Source organism: Amphiura filiformis, chromosome 19 (assembly GCF_039555335.1).
Source record: "Amphiura filiformis chromosome 19, Afil_fr2py, whole genome shotgun sequence".
NCBI lineage: Eukaryota > Metazoa > Echinodermata > Ophiuroidea > Amphilepidida > Amphiuridae > Amphiura > Amphiura filiformis.
The window spans coordinates 10,198,463-10,221,148 of record NC_092646.1 but is presented as its reverse complement, the minus strand read 5'-3'; the positions used below and the strand labels follow the sequence as shown (position 1 = coordinate 10,221,148).

Sequence of the window (22,686 nt, the reverse complement as noted above, 5' to 3'; positions counted from 1 at the left end):
TATGAGCCTGTTCTGTCACATGACATCGTCAGCTCATCATGTGACATCCCAGATCAATAACTCAATCACCATCAGTTTGAAAAAGACACAGAGTCGCTCATGTCGAAAGCTCACGTGAGTGAACAATTTTAGTTGTGTGTATATGTTTAAACGCTACCAATATGTCAGAACCACAGCAGAATAACTTCTACCAACATATCATTCATCATGACGAACCAGACAAACCCGAAGTTGCTATAAAGGCCTAAAAAGGCATTTTGGGTCTCAAAATATGATGCCTTTACATGTAAATCAGACAGTTTCACGCCCATAGCTTTTACACTGGATTCAGAGCTTGCTCTTTTGTTAATGTTATGCTAAAACCTTTTCCCTATTTTATGTGCACAAGGTCGCTTTCTACGAGAATGAACATGAAAAGAGTGTATCGCATTAGTATATCATGCAGACAATGTAGGGAATGTAATGTAACAGTAAACACTGTAGGTTTCTACACCCCTAAGTCCTACCTGGTGCATTCTGAATTGCAGACAAAATTTAAAAGCAGTTTTGTTCTGAGTGGACAAACACAACAAGTTCATTTCTTCCATCAAGAGAAGTCACAGGCTTAATTCTGCATAACTGTGCCAATAGTACATTTAAAAGTGTATTATGCAGAATGTTTCTAATAATTGTCTTAATTATTATCTAAATTACATTATGATGCAAACAGTTATGCTTCAATGTTGCAAATACAGTTGCCTACCCAAGGGAAAGACTTGGGGCATATACCCCCTGGCCCCTCCAATCAGGGTACTTGCACCTCCCCCCCCCCCACACACACACACACATTACCAGCTGATCAAACTGTAACTAGCAATATGATTACCTGAAAATCAGCTCTGATTCCTGGAGGTGCTTTCCTGGCTTCAATATAAAACGTATTAACACTTCGCAGTGATCGCTCCAATGGTGAACAGAAGGCACAATCCAAATCCAAAATGAGACAGGACATCAACAGGCCTCGCACCAATGACTGGAATGGACTATGTTGAGGAAGAGACTCCCCATCACTGAGCATAACAAATGCTGGACGATAATGGTCAATGTATTCCTTCCATTCTTTCGAGAACGGATGAGGTATGTGTGTAACCAAGTGGCAGTTGGTGTTGTGCGCTAGATGCTTGATGATTATACGTCTTGCCAGAAGTTTAAGTGCATTGTGATGCCAGATGGTTTCTGTTTCTTTGAAGAATACAATATGGAACTGTCCCTCACGCTCTTTGAAGTCCTGTAAAATATAGTAAGCATTTAATGTGAGAATTAAAATGTGTACGGTCATATCAAAGGCGCGATTTAATTGTCCCCTTTGCATTTAAATTGTCACTGACATTTATCCCCCTGAACACTACCTGCTGATCTAACATTGCCTCTGATTGGTCAGTTACATGATATCTTCACTTTAATCACCAATCAGAATGGAGCTTTGCAAATAATTTACCCCAATTTTTTTGCATGGTGAAATTATTCTAACAATGCTGCTGATTGGGCCAATTGATAATGAAAACTTCTTTCTGGCCAATTGGCAGGTACATGTAGTTCTCATGTCACTGACAAAAGGAATTAAATCATTTGTCAAAATTGAGTTAAATGTAGAAAATTAAAGGGAGTTTATACAAAATACACATTTTAACCTTTGTTCCACATCTGTAGAATGTTTGGGTCCGAAGTCATGGCCCTGGGTATTTTCCATAATTTTCTGGAATTTGAATATGACTCACTATTTTAATCCATTTTTTTGTGGAAATCTGGTTCTTTTTCAGGTAGAACATTGATAGAAATGTTCTTAATCAAATGAAATTTAAAAAAAAACAAAAAAACAAACAAACAATGTAAAATCAATGGCATTATTTATTTTAAAATTGCACATGACTGAAATTGGTGTTGTTTCAAAAAATGTGCACAATTGTCAATTGACCTTTTCGGTAAATCCCATAACCCTTTGCGAGTACACCTGAGAACTCGTCATTTGACGTCACGCCGACTTGTAATGCGCAGTAACGATGTTCGATAAACGATGTGCGCATCGGCGCGACGCAGTATGACGAGTTCTCAGGTGTACTCGCAAAGGGTTATGGGATTTACCGAAAAGGTGAATTTGTTTGATTTGGCATTGTCTTTCAGGTTCACCATATTTTCAAATAAAAATTTTCTGGTCAAATGGTTTTTAATTGGTCAAATCTGTTTGTTTCCATACAGGATTATATCCACTTGGATAAAGAAATACATAGAAAATACAGTGACAATAATAGAATAAAACCAAATCAGTTTTAACCCCCTGAGCACTACCTGCCAATATAACATTGCCTCTGATTGGTCAATAACATGATATCTTCATTATAATCACCAATCAGAATGGAGTTTTGCAAATAATTCATCCCAATTTTTTTGTGTAGTGAAATTATTGTAACAATGTTGCTGATTGGTCCAATTGATAATGAAAACTTCTTTTTGACCAATAGACAGGTTGTTCTCATAGGGTTAAGTTTCAACATATAATATCCCTCATAGGGCAGAAAATAAACCTAATCAAAGAAGTGCAACATTCTTGTTATATAAAAAAAAATCTCACAAACTAAACGAAGTTGATTTAATCCCTTTTCTAAACAAATTCTTCATTTATCTGCTTGTTAAAATAAACCCATAGATTAAAAAAAAAATACGTTTCACAGCTAGGTCTTTGAGTGACAAAGTGGTACAGAAAGATCAAACTCGGAGATCTGACGGTGACAAGGTTGAAAAATAGTGGCGCTTACAATTAATGTTCTAAACAACAATAGAAGCAGTTATTATAATTCTACAATCATAGAATTTAGTCTTGGGACAGTTTAGGACCATGCACTAAAATAATTGATCCCCTTTCTCCCTGTAACAATGTTGATCGGGGTCTTCATCAGGCTCCGTGTTGGACTCTGCAACATTGATTGGTGGGGAAAGGGGATCGAGGGATATAGCTTACAGGAGGGTTGAAGCTACACGTAGAACATTATTTGAAGAACGTCCATCAAAATTTACGTGACTGGGGATGGAAAGAAGGAGTAAACTTGACCATGTGTCCCAACACAATATTTCTAACATGGATATGTTGGACCTCAATAACATCTCTCACCTTGAAGAAAAGTTCCACAAGATACACCAAGTGTAGCAGTTGTCCGCCATGACTGAGGTCTAGTCCATATTGAGCAAAGATGTCGGCCAGGATGGAGTCGCCATCTATTGTAAACAAGTCCGACTCAGTGAAGTCATGCATCAGATTCAGATGACTGTTTGAAAATAATACATTTATCATGAAGAAACAGTACATGAAAGCTGTTAAGTTATTTTGTTGATTTTTATTGTTAAGGATATCAACAAACATAAATATATTTTTAAAGCATAAAAGTGTTATGGTTTTGGTCAAAACATATTAATAACATTGAAATGTCTGATTATATAAAGGTTAAACATTTTTAAAACGTTTAAAAAACACTGCGACATCTTAAAAATGTTTTCAAAATGTTAATATTGGAAAAGAATTTGGCAAATGCTCTGGCCCATTCAGTGGCGTAGCGTGGGTCATCACATTGTCGGGGCACTGACCATGATTGGGGAGGCACCGGGTCTGATTGGGGGGCACAAGCTGTTTTTCTGCAATTTTCCTATGTGATTTTTAAAATTTCAGATTGGTTGGGGGCACGTGCCCCCCCCACGTGCTCCCTATGCCAATGGGCCCATTTCAGGCACCACACTCATCTTTAATGTCAATTACATGTAGGGCCTACATGTTCATGTGATGGATGAAAGTGTTCCATTTATAGCAACGACCGCAAAATGGCGACATACATGTAGCACACATTCTGAATTAATACAGTCACCTCCAAATGAAATATATATACGAGCAGATATCACTTAAATGAGTGTGAAGTTGGATCAAATCAAATTCCACATTAAAAGTAGACATTTGTTAGCTTGATTTCACTGAAAATCCTATGTTTCTATCATCTATTGTTAGAAAGTTATTAAAAATTTAGCCATAAAAAAACAAAGGAATTGCATAAGAAATACTAACACATTTCCCACCATATCAGCACACTAGAACTTCCAACTGATTTTGTTTGATCACATCACATATGATCAGGATTTTTTGCCTAAAGATAAAAAGATTATTACTTTAGCATCAGAGCAACTTTTAAGTTGTGTACCTTAAACAATCACTTACGTTCTGGGTGCATAGAAGTAAAGCATATCACAGAAGTAGCTGAATAAATTTTCACTGCTAATTACACGTCTCTTCTGTGAAAAGAAAAGAAACATTTTTTGAAAATTTGTGTACTACAATTTATAAAAATAAAACAGGCAAAAGGTCAACAACAAAAACAGCTAACAACAAGGAGCAACCTCTATACGCCGTAAGTGACGTGACGTAGTTAATCAGATTAACTACCATAGCAATAGATGAATACAATTTTAACTATACCGCCCTGCACTACAACGTTCACAAGGTACCGATGCATTGAACCATAGATGTCAAAGAAAGGCTGATCTCTCGCACCTGTAAGATTAGTATCTTTGAAAAGAGCGGTATTGTATTCAATCTATGTTTGCTGACATACACAGGTGATTAGTGCAAGCTGCTTGTAGTGCAAGAATTATAGAATTGAATCTTGCTAAATAATAACAATTCTCCTAAACTTTATTCTGTAATTTATGCAAATGAGTTTTATACCAGTGTCTGGTATAAGGTATTTTATAACAGTCTTCTAGTAAGCTGCCAGAAAATTGTGAAAAGCAACTTACCGGTACTTCTTTGTCATTCTCATCTGCATTATCATCTTCATCATCAGAGCATTCACAGTCACTCTCATTTTCTGCATTATTTAATGGTGCTAGGATCTTCTTGTCTACAAAATAAAATAAAAATAATATACTCATTAACCAAAAAATTAAAAATAGGGACTATAAAAAGTGTTCCAATACCCCAGAGGGCCCTAAAATTGTGGGTGCTCTCCAGTACGGAGTGGTGCAATAATTATGTATACAGGGCGGGGTGAATTAAGGGGGGGTAAATAATTTTGGGCAAGAAGGGCAGACATGTTTGGCAGGTCAGAAGGAGGGCACACTTGTACTTACCAAAGGGTACTAACAGTTATGGGTAACATCAAACCTTTAGCATTACCCCTGGGCATTATGGGTGTTATGCCTAGAAGGGAAAGGATCATTATTTCCTGGTAATTGAGGTTGCTTTCCTTAAAGATGTCATTGATTGAGCCCCTCACTGAAAGACCCCCATTTTTCTGACTCCTTCACACACGTATCAGAGGTCAAATCAGCTAGACAAAGAGTTCGATATAGGCTGGACTGAGCTGTGAGGGAAGGGGTGAGGAATTTCCCAAATGTGGACCTTTAATGCAACAGTTGGACTACATCCATTTAAAAAAGAGCTTTTGGGGGCTATTTTGAACAGTTTTGCATGAAAAGTGGTCTTTTTTCAATGGGGTGTGTATCGCACCATCCTCACCTATACCCCCATTTGCTACCCCTGGCAATAATCCAGGTGTGCCCACTGGATAGGGGCCAGGATAGGGGCCTTCAATTAAACATGTCATTGTGCATTTGTATTGCTCAAATCAAAAGGGATTGGGGAACTAGCATTAAACATATACTTTGATCAACTCATAATCTGAGGGCCATAGTAACATCGCATATTAAAGCCTTAATGTACCTTTTTTTAAATTTTTAGATTTTTCTTTTTTTCTTCCAAAATGATAATATGCAATCATTATGAAAGTTCCCAATACATTTGGACGCGAAAAACATTGGAAATTTGCAAAGAAACAACATCATAAACTTCACCTCTTATCACTCGAAATATCTCGCACTATTTGGATAAGGTCGGCGAGTGTGGCCTTAGAGTTAGTCTCCCACGCAGCCAGTTTGAGTTACGCCCCTCCACATGTGGAGGGAGCGAGAGGAGACTAGGATTTGTGAGTCGTTCGATATATTATCATAATCTAAAAATTATGATAATATGTCAGACCAACAGAAAATCATCCCGTTTTACTACAAATAGGGTGAATTTGACAGTTTGCTCATAGATTTAAGTTGGAACATGTGTAAGTATTACAAATATGCCAAACAATCGGTTTTGAAAAAAATAAAGGTATATAATCTGAAAAAAGATCGTACATTAAGGCTTTAATACCAATATATTTTATTTTGAGAATTGTCTGGTGACATCTCGCAAGGAGCATCACAAATTATTAATCAAAGTCCTATACCTTTTGTCTACTTTCTTTAACACACAAACTATATCACTCTTAATGCTGGTCTACTTTCGGCATACCATAGTTATAAAAGCCTTACAATTCAAGTTCCGCCGATTACAAGCTGATCAAACTGAAGTTATCATCCTTTTTAAGAACTGGACATGTATTGCATACCTCATTCTTAGACATAATATCTTACTTAGCCGTTCCTCATAGTCATCACTGTCACTGTCTGAATCATCTCTTCTCCTCCTTTGGATGTCATCATCACTATCATACTCATCACTGACATCATCACTATCTTCTTCTTCTGAGGTACTCTCATTGCCAACACTGGCTGCATACTTTGCAGGATCCCCACCTTCTGCCATTTGATCTGTTGTTCTATTTGGAAACAAAGAAAATCAAAATATCTCAAAATCTCAGATTAAGGGCTGGGGTATGAACGTTTGGACAGTATTTATTTTGGGACATTAGAGCACATCAGACATATCGAATTGCATTCTGAATACGAAGAATGTCATTCTGATGTCAAATAATTTTGATTTTTTGAAATTCGCAATTTAATACACATTTTATGGCAAATCATTAAAATTGATATTTTTGATATTTAACAGTACTTGAAGTAAACTTTATAAATCTGATGATTTATACTTAAAGTGTATGTAGGTGGGATGAAAAGCGACGATCAATTGAAAATTTTGACCTTTTCAGATTGAAGATATGGATTTTTTTCCCAAAACACAAAAAAAAATTAGGTCTTTTTGGGAAAAAAATCCATATCTTCAATATGAAAGGTCAAAATTTTCAATTGACCGTCGGCTTTTCCTCCCTGCTACATACACTTTAATAAGGCCCAAAAAAAAATATTGTTGTGTTGCCCTCAAGTGGAAAAATGGGAAAGTTGGGTCGGGCGGTCGGATTTCTTTTTTTTTTTTTTTTTTTTTTTTTTTTAACCTTCAGATTTTAAAAATCCCCTCAAATATTAAATAATGCTTCTTCAATTAGGGACATTTGTCAATTTTGACTTCTGGATACCTGTTAGACATCAATTAAAGACTAGTCTTTCAATATAATATTAATTTTAAGTGAAAAACATTGATTTTTTGAACAAATCTGTAAAAATCATCATTCAAAAAAAAAAAAAAAAAAAAAAAAAAACTTGATTTTTCAGGATTTAGGACCGGACGGTTGAGGGCAACACAACAATTTTTTTTTTTTTTTTAATATATCATTAGATTTATATAATTTACTTGAGGACTGTTATATATCAAAAATTTGAAAAATATCAAATTTTTATAATTTGTCATAAAATTTGTATTTTATTGTGATTTTCAAAAATGAAAATTATTTGATATCAGAAAGACATGCTTCAGATTCAGAATGCAATTCGATAGGTCTGAGGTGCTCTCATGTCCCTCAAAAAATACTGTCGAAACGCAATAAACGCCATTTTAGATCCCTTAAGACTAGCAATAGAGTTTGTAAGAATTTACTCAGCATACTGAAAGAGGATATCAATCTCCGATTTTACACTATTGTATTAAAATTACATTGGAGGGGGAGACACATCCCCCTAAATTTTCCAATCAAAACTCGACCGGCGGTTCCGTCCGGTTGCTATTGTTCTAAATTGTTGATTTCATCCCTTCCAGTCAGAACTCTTGCCCCCCAGAAAAAACCCAAAATTACGAAAATTTCCACTTTTTGCTGAAATTCACTTTCCCCTATGCCCCCCGAGAAAAAATTTCCTGGCGCCGCCACTGGTTGGGGGGTTGGAAAAGTTTATGGTCTAAAATTTGTTTGATCCCCTTTCATATCTTAAAAAGACACCAATCAAGATATATAATATGTGACACAATCTGGTCCATGGGGGTCAATTTAGGAGGCATTTTTGAAAATTGAGTTATTGCAATTATTACATAATACATGCAATAGTCTATCATTTACTGAAAACACCAAATGTCTAGCATACTTGGTTCTAAAGTTATGAAGTTTTTTGATGTCTATTTTGTTATGTATTTTACTGTTTTTTACTCCATATTTTTACCTTTATCTTAGTTTCAAATTTGCCGCCTTTGGCCCCCATGGACCAGATCGTGTCACATATTATTATTATATGTTATTAACTATAGCTAAAAATTAATATAATTATTCAGTCATGACACTGACAGGTTGATATCACAAAATAATTGTAGATGTATATTTACACAATGAATACTTCAGATGAAGTTTAAGTACAGGGGCAGATCATAGAGGAAATTTTGCTAATTATGAACACCAATACCGATTGCCAATATCGAGGACTCTGAGGCCATGTTTATGGTCATAATTTAGGCCAAATAGTTGAGAGTGTGGAATTTACTTACAAAAATTTGTCGATATTATGCATGGGCAGATGCAGAAGAACAAAACTGGCGGTAAAAGCATAAAAATTTAGGAGGGGTGGGCGAGCATAATTTTTTATCATAATACTGGTGACCGGAGTCAATTTTTTATGACCCCCCATTGGGGGCAAATTTTTTTACACCCCCTCTATCTTGGGTCGAAAATTTTTATGACCCCCTTCCACCTACATAGACTCAAGACAAATTTTTAATTGCTGGAACTAAGGCGCGGAGCACGCCAAAATATTACAACGAAGAAAGTGTGTGGAGCGCGTTAAATTTATTATCGTATTAAAGTGTAAAAAAGGTGTGTGTAAAAATTCTTACAGATTGTATACACATTTTAACACATCTTCACTAAGGAAATGTAGACTTTATCTAGGGGCCTACTCGAGCATGGTAAACACTTCGCTGAAACATAGGCATATAACTAGACTAGGCCTACAGATAGAATTAATGATTAAAAGACTTAGTCCTACTTCACAGTGATGGGTAGGCCTACTTAATATTTCTTTCTAATCAAATATTGGTCATACATAATTATTATAGGCCTACTAGGCCTATAAGAAGTTAACGACTCACTCCACAGAGATGGTAGGCCCACTTAATATTGTAACTGAATATAGGCGTACATATAACTAGGCCTAGGGCCTACCGATGGAACTACTGATATTAGTTTACACCCAGGGTGCCGTTTTGCCCCATAGGGGGGTTCCATTTTGCCCCGATAGTGGGGCAAAACGGAACGTGCACCAGAACGAAATTACAACGCATTGTCAATGGAGCAGTGTAATACACATAATCATGCATAACTCGCTAATGCAAAATCGGAATCAACTGAAATTTTGGGAATATGCTTTTTTCGTGGATATGTACTGAAAAATGTCATAAAAAGAGGATGCTAGGATCACAAAATCCTCCTTTAAGGTATTATTTTGTTAATTTTTGTATGGCACATCATACATACACATGTGCTGAGGTCACAATTTTGTTTTTGACCCCTGACTCACCTGCCATTCCAAGCAACCCCTTAGGGGTGGTGCAATAATTATGTGTACCCCAGGGTGGTGAATTATAGGGGGGCAAGCATTTTTTTTTTTGGCAGGTCAAAAGGGGGTGGGGGGCAGACAAGCACTTTTTGGCAGGTTGAAAGGGGGGCAAGCAATTTTGGCACAGATATTTTGGGTACCGCTTCTATATTATGCCCTAAATAGGCGAGGAAAACATTAGGAACACATTCAAATATGCAAAATTTCCTGCTCGCTGCGTTCGCATTAATATGTTAAGACAATTTAAGGATTTAAATTGGGTTCCCCAAAATCTTGCATGTGTAAGGGGGGGGGCAAAGATTTTTTGGCACGTCAAAAGGGGGGGCAAAGGTTTTTTGGCACGTCGAAAGGGGGGGGCAAAGATTTTTTTTCGTTGTTAAAGGGGGGGGCAAGCGTTTTTTGGCAGACCATTTTGAGATTTTACCCCAGGGGTACACATAATTATTGCACCACCCCTTAGGGCCTAGACCTATATTTGATTTCATGTGTGTTTGTATCCGTGCCCAATTTTGTGATTTTAAATCTCACACAACACAAACATCATGACTGAGTAACATGACAAATGAAACATGTCATTGACAAAGACCGCGACGACTGGGGCTGTCAACTCTCACGCATTGGCCGTGAGTCTCACGCATTGGGTCACTTTCTCACGCCAAGATAATCTCACTCCTAGGTAGTAAATCTCATGCAAATTGCTGTAAAGCAATTCCAAAAAGTTGACAGCCCTGACCGCGACTGGGGACAAAGAACAAAATGAAAATAATCATACTGAATGCCCGGGGGCACTCCAACTTTGGAGGTGACGCGTATGTAGGGCTGTTAAGACCCCTTTTCAGCATCGCTGTCACCCAAAGACCCCATATTTTTTACTTAACACATGCTTTCGCTCCGCGCTCTGTCACCCGAAGACCCCTATTTTTCCATTTGATCTGTCACCCAAAGACCCTTATAAGTTCAATTTGAACAGCAACTTTCATTTATCACTGAAAAATAAAGAAATTTGAAGCCATTTAGAACTAGAAATTCGATTTTCGAGGTTTTTGTGGCGCTGTTTTGGTTCTCACCCAAAGATTCCATTTTAAAAAAGGTCATGTTCTCACCCAATGACCCCATATTTTTTACATTTTGCTCTCACCGAATGCCAAAAATCATGCTCTCACCCAATGACCCCATATTTTTTACCTGTTGCTCTCACCGAATGCCCCTTAGTGCGAAAGCGCCAGCCCTACACCTATATCCATTTCAAATTGAAGTGCCCCCCCCCCCGGGACTGAATGAACCGTAGACCTGCCTGCATGTCTTCGGTCCTATCCTTCAACATAGGCCTAGGGGAAGGTGGGGCATAACGGAACACTTAACTTTGAGGATGCTCTGTGACGTCACCATAAGTAATATGACTGTAAAAATTATATATTCAGTTGAAGTTTGTATTTACCTTTAATATACCATTAACCAATATAACTTGAATCTTACAATTTTTTATAAAAATGAAGAAATATTTTCAACAAAATCCGCTTTTGCCCCACTATCGGGCAAACGGAACCCCCCTATGGGGCAAAACGCACCCTGGGTGCAAACTTATATTAGTTATTCCATCGGTAGGCCCTAGTCCTAGTTATATGTAGGCCTATATTCAGTTACAATATTAAGTGGGCCTACCATCTCTGTGGAGTGAGTGGTCAAGTTCTTATAGGCCAGTAGGCCTATAATATGTATGACCAATATTTGATTAGAAAGAAATATTCAGTAGGCCTACCATCTCTGTGGAGTAAGTGGTTAACTTTTAATCATTAATTCTATCTGTAGGTCTAGTTATATGTAGATGTTTCAGCGAAGTGTTTACCATGTTCGAGTAGGCCCTAGATAACGCCTACATTTCTTTGAGTGAAGACAAGTTATGTCCTATTGGGGCAAAACGGAACCCATCTGTGGGACAAAACGCCCGGGGCAAAACGGAACCCTGTTCCGTTATGCCCCGCACCTAGGGTTCCGTTTTGCCCCATACCCGATTTTTTAGAAATTGGTTGCATGCATAATACATCGTAACATATAGGCCATGTACTTAAAGTCATAATGTACGATCTTATAATATGAATTTGGTTAATTTTTTTCAAACCTGATTTTTTGCCATATTTGTAATGTTTACACATGTCACAACTTGCACCTAAATGGAATCAGCCAAATTTGTTGTGTTTGTAGGTAAACAGAGCAAAGTTCGACATAAAGTCATAATTCAAGAATTATGACTTTATGTCCGCCCATAGAACTGCGTGTTAAACAGCCAAAATAGTAAGCAGTGTTTCTTTCACGTTACCTCGTTATTTCAGCTCAAAATGGACAGAAACCATTCCCGATCATTATTACTAGTATTATTTCAGCATTTTGAGTATATAATGACAAATTTAAAATTTGAAGGAAATCGTACATTAAGCCTTTAATACAGCTCATGGCTAGTACCTTCGTGTTTACAATATACACAATTATTTGGGAATCCGATATTAATGAAGTAAAATTTCAGCACATTAAACATCTACATATCTTACACCAGACGGGTAGTAATTTTTTGACTCGATCTTGCTCGAATGTTAGTGGATTGTTTCAGATAAAATTTTTGTTGTAAATCCTCGTAGCCATACTTGTGTTGCTCAATATAATTTGCATAGACGGCAGTATTGCCAAGGCCTATTTTTCCAGGTGGTTCCGTTTTGCCCCGGGGGTCCGTTATGCCCCACCTTCCCCTACTGACATTTACTGGCCCGATATCCGATAATGTCATAATGTTCATGATGTTAAATAAAGATACCGAATGAAGTAAATGAACCGTACCTTTGGCGAGACCTTTCGACTCCTGCTTTCGACTTCACTCAGCGACTATTATACCGGGCTATAGGCCTACTATTGATATATCCAGCTTGCACTTGAACTACAGCAAAGAAAATATTTAAATGTAATCCTGGCTGTATTTCAGATAGTACCGGATACCGTAGGCCTCATACTGAAATCTTGTCCTTGAGCTAACCGAGCTAACAACAATCTGTGGCACAGATATGAATAAATGTACATGAGTGCCTTAGCTGCTCGCCGCAGCTAGTTGCGCCGTACATAAAGCTCATGTACCGCACCAGGCTTGGTTCTGGTTAATAATACATACTTAGTTCACCTGGTATATCGATCATCAAATATCACAATCAGAGACCGTAGATAACTGGTTGATAAATTCTACAATCGTGAGTATGAGTAGTCTCCACAGCAGCTAGTTTGGTTCCGCTCCTTCTTCACAAACAAAGAACTCGACACCACGTATTGCTCGTTGAGTGGAGGCGAGCGGAACCAAACTGGCTGCTGTGGAGACTAACAGTATGAGGAAGGGAAATCCCCCATGACAGAGCGCGACTGTATCAGTGCTTAAAATGGCGGAAAGACGGAACTCCGTGTGAAGAGAGATTAAGAAACTTTAGATAAATAGGATCATAGGATCTATATGATCAATAAATTTATTTATTTATTTAAGTCCACAAAATGGTCAGATGCCTTTACAATTGTCTCCAAATGGTTTAATCAAAGTGGTTTATTGATTTTGCAAGATATCAGAAAAATGGAAAAGGGAGAATGATTCATGGATGTGACGGGTGGACGAAGTTACCAGCCTTAGAAGACAAATGTCCTTCAAGGTCTAGTTACCACGTGAAATATTATTGCAATTGAAATTCACGAGACCCCCAATCCTTGCAAGACGTCACGTCGGCCATCTTCCGTTCAAATTTCTTCCGTAACCATTTTCCTGATAGGCCCTAGGCCCGGGTCCTAGGCCTACCTTGCAGAAACCATTAGGGGAAGGTGGGGCATAACGGAACACTTAACTTCAAGGATGCTCTGTGACGTCACCATAAGTAATATGACTGTAAAAATTATATGTTCAGTTGAAGATTGTATTTACCTTTAATATACCATTAACCAATATAACTTGAATCTTACAGTTTTTTATAAAAATGAAGAAATATTTTCAAAAAAAATAAATCCGTTTTGCCCCACTATCGGGGCAAAACGGAACCCCCCTATGGGGTAAAACGGCACCCTGGGTGTAAACTTATATCAGAAGGTCCATCGGTATGCCCTATGCCTAGTTATGTGTAGGCCTATATTCAGTTAATATTAAGTGGGCCTACCATCTCTGTGGAGTAAGCGGTTAACTTCTTATAGACATAGTAGGCCTATAATATGTATGACCAATATTTGATTATAAAGAAATATTAAGTAGGCCTACCCATCTCTGTGGAGTAAGTTAACTTTTAATCATTAATTCTATCTGTAGGCCTAGTTTAATATGCCTATGTTTCAGCGAAGTGTTTACCATGCTCGAGTAGGCCCCTAGATAACGCCTACATTTCCTTGAGTGAAAACGTATTATGTACAATTGGGGCAAAACGGAACCCATCTGTGGGGCAAAATGCCCGGGGCAAAACGGAACCCTGTTCCGTTATGCCCCACACCAGGGGTTCCGTTTTGCCCCATACCCGATTTTTTAGGAATAGGTTGCATGCATAATACATTGTAGCATATAGCCCATGCAGTACATACAGCTCAAAGTATTTACATATACACAATTATTTGGGAATCCGGTATTAATGAAGTAAAATTTCAGCACATTAAACATCTACATATCTTACGTCAGACAGGTTGTAATTTTTTGACTCGATCTTGCTCGGATGTCAGTAGATTGTTTCAGATCAAATTTTTGTTGTAAATCTGCGTGGCCATACTTGTGTTCCTCAATATAATTTGCATAGACGACAGTATTGCCAAGGCCTATTTTCCCCATGGATCCGTTTTGCCCCGGGGGTCCGTTATGCCCCACCTTCCCCTACATTTGGCAACCATTCTAAACGCATCTGGACATTTTGTGAATTAAAGTTTCTTTGTATCTGCATTCAAAGGGATTTCCATTTGTTGCCACTGTAAAAGGCTCGTGATGTCACCACAAGTGACACCTTTCATGCCATTTAATAGCCTGATCGTACTTATTCCGTACAAAGAACATTAACCTTCCAGTACGTCATGTGAAATTGAAAATTACAATGTTGTTATACCAGGGGCATAGCCAGTTTTGGTCGGGGGGGGGGGGGCAAAATGAAATTTCGGGGGCACAGACGAAAAAACGTGCAGGCTTTATTGAAACGATGTGCGCGCGTAGCGCGTAAAAATTTCATTTTTTACACTATTGTTGCCCATGATCGGTATGAAAAAGGGTAACATTGTGACAATGTGCGCGAGCAGAGCGAAAACTTTTTGTATTTTACACTATTTTTGCCCATTATCGGGGTGAATTTTAGTGGAAAACGCGCTCCCTGCCCCTTTTCTTTCCCTTTGCCCTCCAGATTTTCTCTTTCATATTTTGACAGAGGAGCACTTTTTCTTTCATTTTTGTCAGAGTGCCCCCGCTGGCTACGCTACTGTGTAATACTTTTGTGTAGTGTGTGTAATAGGCCTATAAGTTTTTTTTAATTCTTTGTAAAATGTGACTTGAGTGAACAATAGCCAATGAAGAGTGATACAGATCAAGAACTTATCTAAAAGAAAACCACATCGCCCGATCAGAGGTTCACACCAGCTTAGGAAAAACAAGAGTGAAGAGGCACAGCAAAGCATGCAAAATGCCCATGCATATTGTCAACACACTTAAAACTACGGGGTCAAAAAACGACCCAAACGGGGTCATTTTTGACCCCAGCATAGTTATCAACTAAACACCATACCACTAACGGGGTCATTTTGACCCCATTGGTCGGGGTCATTGCAATGACTACGTATTTGGGTCAAATAGTAACCCCATTGGGGTCAAAATATTACCACATTTCGGGGTCAAATGAAATGACCCCTTCAAAAGGGTTGCCTTATTGGGTTACTTAAGGCCGTGTAAAATTAATATCTTGGTTCTCGTCCCTCCCTCCTCAATTTCTGGGATTTGTCAGATTTTTTTTTTTTTTTTTAGATTTTTCAATTTTTTAGACTTTGGAATTATTTATGAAATCTTCATACATATAAATAAGTTTATTAGAGAACAAGCATCACTTCAAAGTCTTTTTGTGGTACTCTAGGGGGTTTATCCCGCAGAATCTCACATTTGAAAAAAAAAAAAAGGGCCTCATCGTTTCCTCGAGCACGGTTGGAGAAGACCGAAAACTACTGACAATGCTAATTTTACATTGAAAAAAAAAAAAAAAAAAAAACACCTCCCTCCCTCATCAATTCATGAAAATCCTCTGGACGAGAACCAAAACATTAATTTTATACGGCCTAATGACCTCATTTCGGGGTCAAATGAAATGACCCATTTGAAAGGGTTGTTTTATAGGGTAACTCAATAACCACATTTAGGGGTTGTTTGGATTTTTTTAGTAGGCCTATGGTCATGCTGGTCCCACCAGGACATAAGTGTGTTTCTACACAGAGAAAGCATTACATAAACAGCAAACTGCAAAATGCATCTGTGTATCACACTCACACACAGTCAGTCATCGCCTATGACAGTTCACGTATTATAAGCTTACATGATATAAGCTTATAACAACTGCAGCCAAGACACCAGCCACGACAGCATGAAGTTGGAATGAATCTGCGTGCATGGACAAGGGTCTATGCATCCTTGCAGTCTCACTTTTCAACTAACTTTTCATATTCCATCATGCAGACAAGCACACACGACAATCCGCTGAGCTGCACAATCAGAACAAATATGGCGCTGATGTGACCACGCACAGTGTCTTCGACCCTATATCTTCATGGCAGGAATCGCCATGGTAGGTTAAATCCACAGCCACGATTAGCCATTTGGTTCAAACCTTTAAAGCTCTTTTAAACTAATAATTAGTCGAGTGACATAACTAAGGCTACTCACAATAGCCGGGTAATCGATCTTGGTTGTGCGTGATTAAGCTTGTATACCCCATTGAGGTCAATGGTCATCGACTTTTATACTGCCTACAGTGAGTGCAGCTGTACTACACGCTGCACGCTGTAGTCCATAACAGGACCAACGCAATATAAAATGGTCAAATTTTGAGTTCAAAGCGCACGGCCAATTTTCAAAGCGCATTCTAGCGACTATCATATCTGTTCAACACGTATTTCCAAGTTTATGAGACCAAATCTGGTTTCTTGAGAAAAAAAAAAATCATGACGGGAGATATTCATCATTTTCTAACCCGGTATCAGAAGATTTTCGTCTGATATCAAAATCGTGCATAGCAATTCACGTGTATCGATCCCGTGTATTCATTTTAGTGTCCCTTCTGCACCAAATAATTATTAGCCAGGCGGTGTCGGTGTGCCACGTGAGCCGATGCACACCGTGTGTGCAAATAGTTCCGAAATGCAAGTCATTATAAAGTTGACAAATTGGGTAACTTCGGTCAAAAAATTAGTTTTATTTATTAATCAACAAACATTAATTGCAGCTCATGTTTAAACTCATTTATGAATTGAGATTTTCAAAGCGGAAGATTGAAACTGATATCAATGCGCGACGGTATCGGCAAAATGACCACTAAGTTTTTGACCACGTTCGTCGTGGCTAAAATGACCTCGTGAATGTGGTCAAATTAAAACAGTACAACCCCCTTGAAGGGTCAAAACAACCCCAAACGTGGTCAATTCAAAATGACCACGGAAAATATAACCCCGTAGTTTTTAGTGTGAAGTTGTAGGCCCTACTCAGTCACTAAAGTCTAATACTGATTTTGTTCACAAATGTACTGTTGTTTATCATTACATGAACAATCATTCCATTCGCCTCTTTTCCCAAAATTTATTTCAATGCATCCTTCACTACCAAAAGAATTGCCTGGTTCCCCTTTATTCCATCGTGTGTAGGTAATAGGGCTGCCATCCATCCAAAGGATTGGACTCTGGTCATGATAGTCAGGGCCTAGTCCAATCCATGTATCAGAGCCTTTATTACTTTCACTCATACACGCTGATAGGTCTGAAATGAAGTCGTTTTCAGGAGCAGTGTTTATGCTGACCAAATACGCACCATTATTCTCGCAACCTTTTTTTGCAGTTGTCCATGGAACTTTATCATTATACAATCTGAAATTAAAAAAAAGAACCATTAGAATACAATAAGGGAAGAAATAAAAATTCGACCGGCGGTTGGCCTCCGGTTCCGCGCGGTTCCGTCCGGTTTCTACTGTTCTAAACAAATAATTCTCTTTCTGAGTCAACTGTCGGGTATTACAGTATTACTTCATTCAAAAGCCACAACCACCATCTTTTGTTCTCATCTGCTTACGCATTTGTCTTGTCTTTTTACGGTGTTTAGATATTCATTTAATTTAGTGGTCTCTTAGTCAATATTGGGCTTTGCCTAGCTTCGGCTGATTGTTTAAAAAAATAAAGAATATTAAAAAAGGTCAACTTCTTTGCTGAAGCGCTGAAGTTCCAGCATTTGTACCATTAATGCAAGTGTAAGGCCTGGTTTATACTTTATATTTCATTTATAATTTCTAACGAATGATTGTTGAAGAAGAGGAGCAAAGAAAATTTGGTTGAAAGCGGGATTCGAAACGGCGATCTCTGGTTTACGAGACCAGTGTTCTACCATCTGAGCTATCCAGCCCTATGATGGACGTTGATCCCAATTACCAATATCTTAGGTCGGGAGCTGGTCTGAGTCGTGCTGTCGTGCGCCCGAGCAAAGAATTTAGAGCGAATTGCGATTTCCAAACGTACGCATCGAACGTACGTAGACTCTATTCAAAATCACTCTCCTGCGACAAGATTTTGAATAGATTCCACGTAAGTTCGATGCTACGTTTGGAAATCGCAATCTCTCTATTGGTAATTGGGATCGCCGTCCATCATATATGGTTGAGTTGAAATGGTAGAATCGTGTTCGAATCGTGTTCGAATCTGTTTGTTGACGTAAAATCGATAACATATTTCCACCGGCACCAGATAGCCTATTCGACGTAATATACAACATACACTCGTTAGAAGATAAAAATAAATAAATTGAAACATTTAAATTTAACCCGTTGCATCGAATATTATGCGATCATCGAATACATGGAGTATGAATCGGCCCTAAACGTGCCGTGATATATAGTAGCCAACAAACATGTAATACCTGTAACAGTGTTCATCATATGATGTCCAGTAGTCAGGACAGTTACCACACAGCACCAATGGTACCATGAAGGTCAACAAGCATATCTTCAAGAGCAGTTCCATTTTGTTCCACAATTGTAAGTGTACACTCTTCTAGACGTTCACTTCCTGAATTCTAAAATGTTGAAAATAAGTGGATATGGAAAGTTATTCTATAAATATAAAAAAATAATAATATCGAATTTTTAGAGTCAGTTTCCGATATGAACGAAGTGTAGCCTCATCCGGATGGTCGGGCCGGATTTACGTAGTAGGCCTATATGGGATATTAGAATCATCAACATAGGCGTAGATACGGGGGTGGGATGGGGGATAAATGACCCCCAATAATTTGCCAGGGGTTGGTTCATACAATCACACCCCCCCAATGTTGGCGCCTGTATGTGGGTTTCTGACCAAATTAACCCAAAGCCCAAATGTTTTACGCTACCCGCGAATTTATTCCACTTTTGCACAATATTTCATCAGTTTAGCTTGAAAATGCCAAAATGTTTATACCATAAACTTGTTCTGTTGCATAAAGGTGCCGGATTCACTATTTCAAGAATTTTGTTCCAACCTCATCCCCCAATGTCTAAAAGAAATCTACGCCACTGATCATTAAAATTTTATTTTAATGATTTTGAAAACGTGATCTTTAAAACAGGGAAACAAATTCCATCCCCCTATCAGCTGCTATCTGGGAAATCCCGAAAACATAAAATAAATAGCGCCATCTGTTGATAGTATTGGCAGCGATATGATTGGACTAAACCTGGCGCTTACACGAGTGTATGATACAAGTACTTATCGGTGTGTCCGGGTGTGTAATGCACTTCATGTATTCAAGAGCTTTCAAGGACTTTCCCATCCCCCTCGGGGATGTGGGTAAATGGCGGGGACCCGGGAGTGGGGACTGTAATGTTCAGTGAACCAATTACATTTCAATACATCCCCGACTCCTGGGGACCATTTTATATATTACATGCCTCACTATTCCGGTGCTTCTAGCCTACTGTGTTTCGACCATCCAACATGTCCAATCCCCTTGGGTAGGTTGGATTATTGGGACTGAGATTACAATACGATGCAACCCCCATCCCTGGGCGCTTATCCCTGTGTAATCCCAGCTAATACAATACCCACAAGTGCCCGGCAAGTGCCGCACATTTCTATGGATGGGTGGGGAAATACCTGACTGCATAACACCCGCAAATTTGATGCATCACTTCGGAAACCAATATTACTTTTTCAGGTTTTACAGGTTGGTTATCGGATACTATTATAGTTACACCTTGCTTGTTCACGAAATAGGCCTACTGGTAAATATAGACTTCAGTCTCACAGGCTGCCGTATGCCATTATATGAAATCCAACCCCAAAATAATATAGCAAAAAAAGTACTTAAAGGCGATTATGCTCATCCGGGGGATTGTAAAAATAAGATTTTGGGCACCTTTGTTAGTAGCCCTACCACAGAGCCTTTTTTGGTTTATACACACTACAGGACGCACCTCCTCGTTGGTCACATGGTCTTTATATGAGATGTTAAGGATCTTACGGAAACACCTCAACTCAAGTGCTTGTATTCTCCTTTCCAAGTCAGCTGTCAGTGTCCACGTTTCACAGGCATACAGGAAGAGGCGAGATATGGATATGGCGAGAGTGCGCATTAGTTTGATTTTTGATCCCAGTAAGATGTTCTTGTCATTCCATAATGGCTTTAATTTTGCCATGGCACTGGCTGTTTGTGTAATCCTGGAAAGCATTTCAGGTTTTGATCCTCCATCTGATATAATCGTACCAAGATATTTGAAGCTGGTTACTCTGCCTAGCCTTTTCTCACTTATTGCCACTGCTTCGTTCATTCTAGCACTTGTTCAGTGCCTGTATGGGACCATGACAACCCCTCTCTGACATTACAAAATCCACCAGTCCTGGCAAATGGAAACATAGGAGATTGGTTTCCAACATCAGTCGGGGTGAGACAAGGTTGCCTGCTATCACCAACGCTTTTTAACTTGTTCCTGGAAGAATTATGGCTGATGCACTAGAGAACCATGAGGGAACCTGCGCGCCTCGCTTCTCGGCGCTGCGCGCCTCGATCCCAGCCGAGGAACTAGAGCTAGTTCTACGTTCATTCCTGATGGATTATTGGTCATCAGCTTGGTCTTTTCTGCACTTATTTCCATTCCATACCTATGTGATGTTTGATGGAGGTTATTAATCAGGGACTTGAGTTCTTTCTCACTACCAGCTAAGCCATCTATATCATCAGCGAAGCGAAGATTAGATACTGCTCTGCCTCCGATACTAACAGTTCCCTCATGGTTCTCTAGTGCATCAGCCATAATTCTTTCCAGGAACAAGTTAAAAAGCGTTGGTGATAGCAGGCAACCTTGTCTCACCCCGACTGATGTTGGAAACCAATCTCCTATGTTTCCATTTGCCAGCACTGTACTCATGGCATTACTGTACAGCTGTTCAATGGTACGCACTAGTATTGGGTTGATGCTATACGTCCTCATAGTGGCCCAAAGGGCAGCCACACCCAGGGCCGGATTTACCTTTTTGGGGGCCCTGGGCCAGGCCAAAATTTAGAGGCTCCAAACACACCATGAGGAAAGCATGTGGCCAAGTTTTTAGATTTTACTAAGACATTTGTGCGCAAAGCGTACGAAAAAAAATTAATATAAGGCTATTTTAACCCAAATTGAAGCTGAATTTTGCGATTTTTGTAGGCTATTTTGGCCCAAAACACAGTGTTTTTCAGCTAAAATGGAAGATGCACACTGCACAGGCGTGACAGGGCAATTTTGGGGGCCCCCAAAATTTGGAGGCCTTGGGCCCAGGCCCATCTGGCCCTATGGTAAATCCGGCCCTGGCCACACCCTATCGAACGCTTTCTTAAAGTCAATGAAGACATGGTATAGGTCCTGCTGTTTAATGTTTGATGACAATAACCTGTTCACTTTATGCATGAGTGTTACAAAGAGAAGTAATGAAAAACAAAACAAACAAAAACTTACCAATATTTAGAATGATTCCTTTTGATGAACAGCTTCAAGAAAACTGGCAATGTCTGATTAAGAATAGTCCTATTTATAACATATTATATTAAGATTATCTCTAGCTATTACAAGCCTTTACTACAGCTGACATCTTTCCCACGATGTCATCATGTAGTGGGGCTGATAGGTAAGATGTTCACATATCATGCTTATGGTAAATATCATAAGAATGTGTACATAAGGGTTTTAATTAAGTTATGTCGATTACAAAAACCTATATTCAACATATCCGTCCAGCCGTGTTTTGGGGGAAGGTCAAAAACTACACAAAATGTACTCGTCAGGACACAGAATGTACTGCTCGGGTTAAAACGGGGTGTGTGAGAGGCTGAGTGAATAGTATATATTTCTGCTCAAACAATATTTGCCTAGTTGAACTAAATATCATACATGTATCATTAAATTGTTTTTTAAATTGTGCAATGTATTAAAGAGGGTCTCCGGCAATCACAACATTATGCCTTATAGTTATAATATGTTAGAAAAATAATTATCAAGCACGAATCACGTGGTTTTACTTAAAACAAACTCATATTGACCATGAAAACGAATAAAAACAGTCGGCTCTCAACACGTGATATTCAAAATTCCCCCGTCGAAATAATCTAAGTGCAATGACGTAATGGTTGTTTGCGCTCAATTGTCGTCAGCCTTCATTGTATTACTGGGACGTCATTGCACTCGATAATTTCGGCGCCCGGGAATTTTGAATATCGCGTGTTGAGAGACGGATGTTTTTATGGTCACT

At 38.7% G+C, this 22,686-nt stretch overlaps 2 protein-coding genes across 2 annotated transcripts in view; both read right to left on the bottom strand.

The window, feature by feature from the left end:
- The window catches only part of LOC140140373 (probable ATP-dependent RNA helicase DDX60), a 65,056-nt gene extending 52,040 nt beyond the window's left edge, over positions 1-13,016 (bottom strand). Inside the window, exons 1-6 of the mRNA XM_072162134.1 lie at positions 12,881-13,016; positions 6,481-6,665; positions 4,813-4,916; positions 4,235-4,308; positions 3,146-3,299; positions 866-1,267 (exon numbers count right to left, since the gene is read on the bottom strand). Coding sequence (XP_072018235.1) covers positions 866-1,267; positions 3,146-3,299; positions 4,235-4,308; positions 4,813-4,916; positions 6,481-6,652 — 906 coding nt within the window. The 5' untranslated portion in view covers positions 6,653-6,665; positions 12,881-13,016. The remainder of the gene's footprint in view (positions 1-865; positions 1,268-3,145; positions 3,300-4,234; positions 4,309-4,812; positions 4,917-6,480; positions 6,666-12,880) is intronic.
- A 5,873-nt stretch (positions 13,017-18,889) lies between these two features.
- LOC140140372 (uncharacterized) lies at positions 18,890-20,735 on the bottom strand. The gene is made up of 2 exons (XM_072162132.1): positions 20,382-20,735; positions 18,890-19,003 (listed from the first exon to the last, which is right to left on the bottom strand). The coding sequence occupies exons 1-2, from the start codon at positions 20,733-20,735 to the stop codon at positions 18,890-18,892; spliced, it is 468 nt and encodes a 155-aa protein (XP_072018233.1).
- Positions 20,736-22,686: the final 1,951 nt, after the last annotated feature.

Bases quoted from the DNA above. Each gene is read 5' to 3' on its own strand.
- LOC140140372 (XM_072162132.1), bottom strand. From the start codon at position 20,735: ATGAACGAAGCAGTGGCAATAAGTGAGAAAAGGCTAGGCAGAGTAACC. The intron at 19,004-20,381 runs GTGCGTCCTGTA...TCAACATTTTAG, and splicing joins ACCATGTGACCAACGAGGAG to AATTCAGGAAGTGAACGTCT.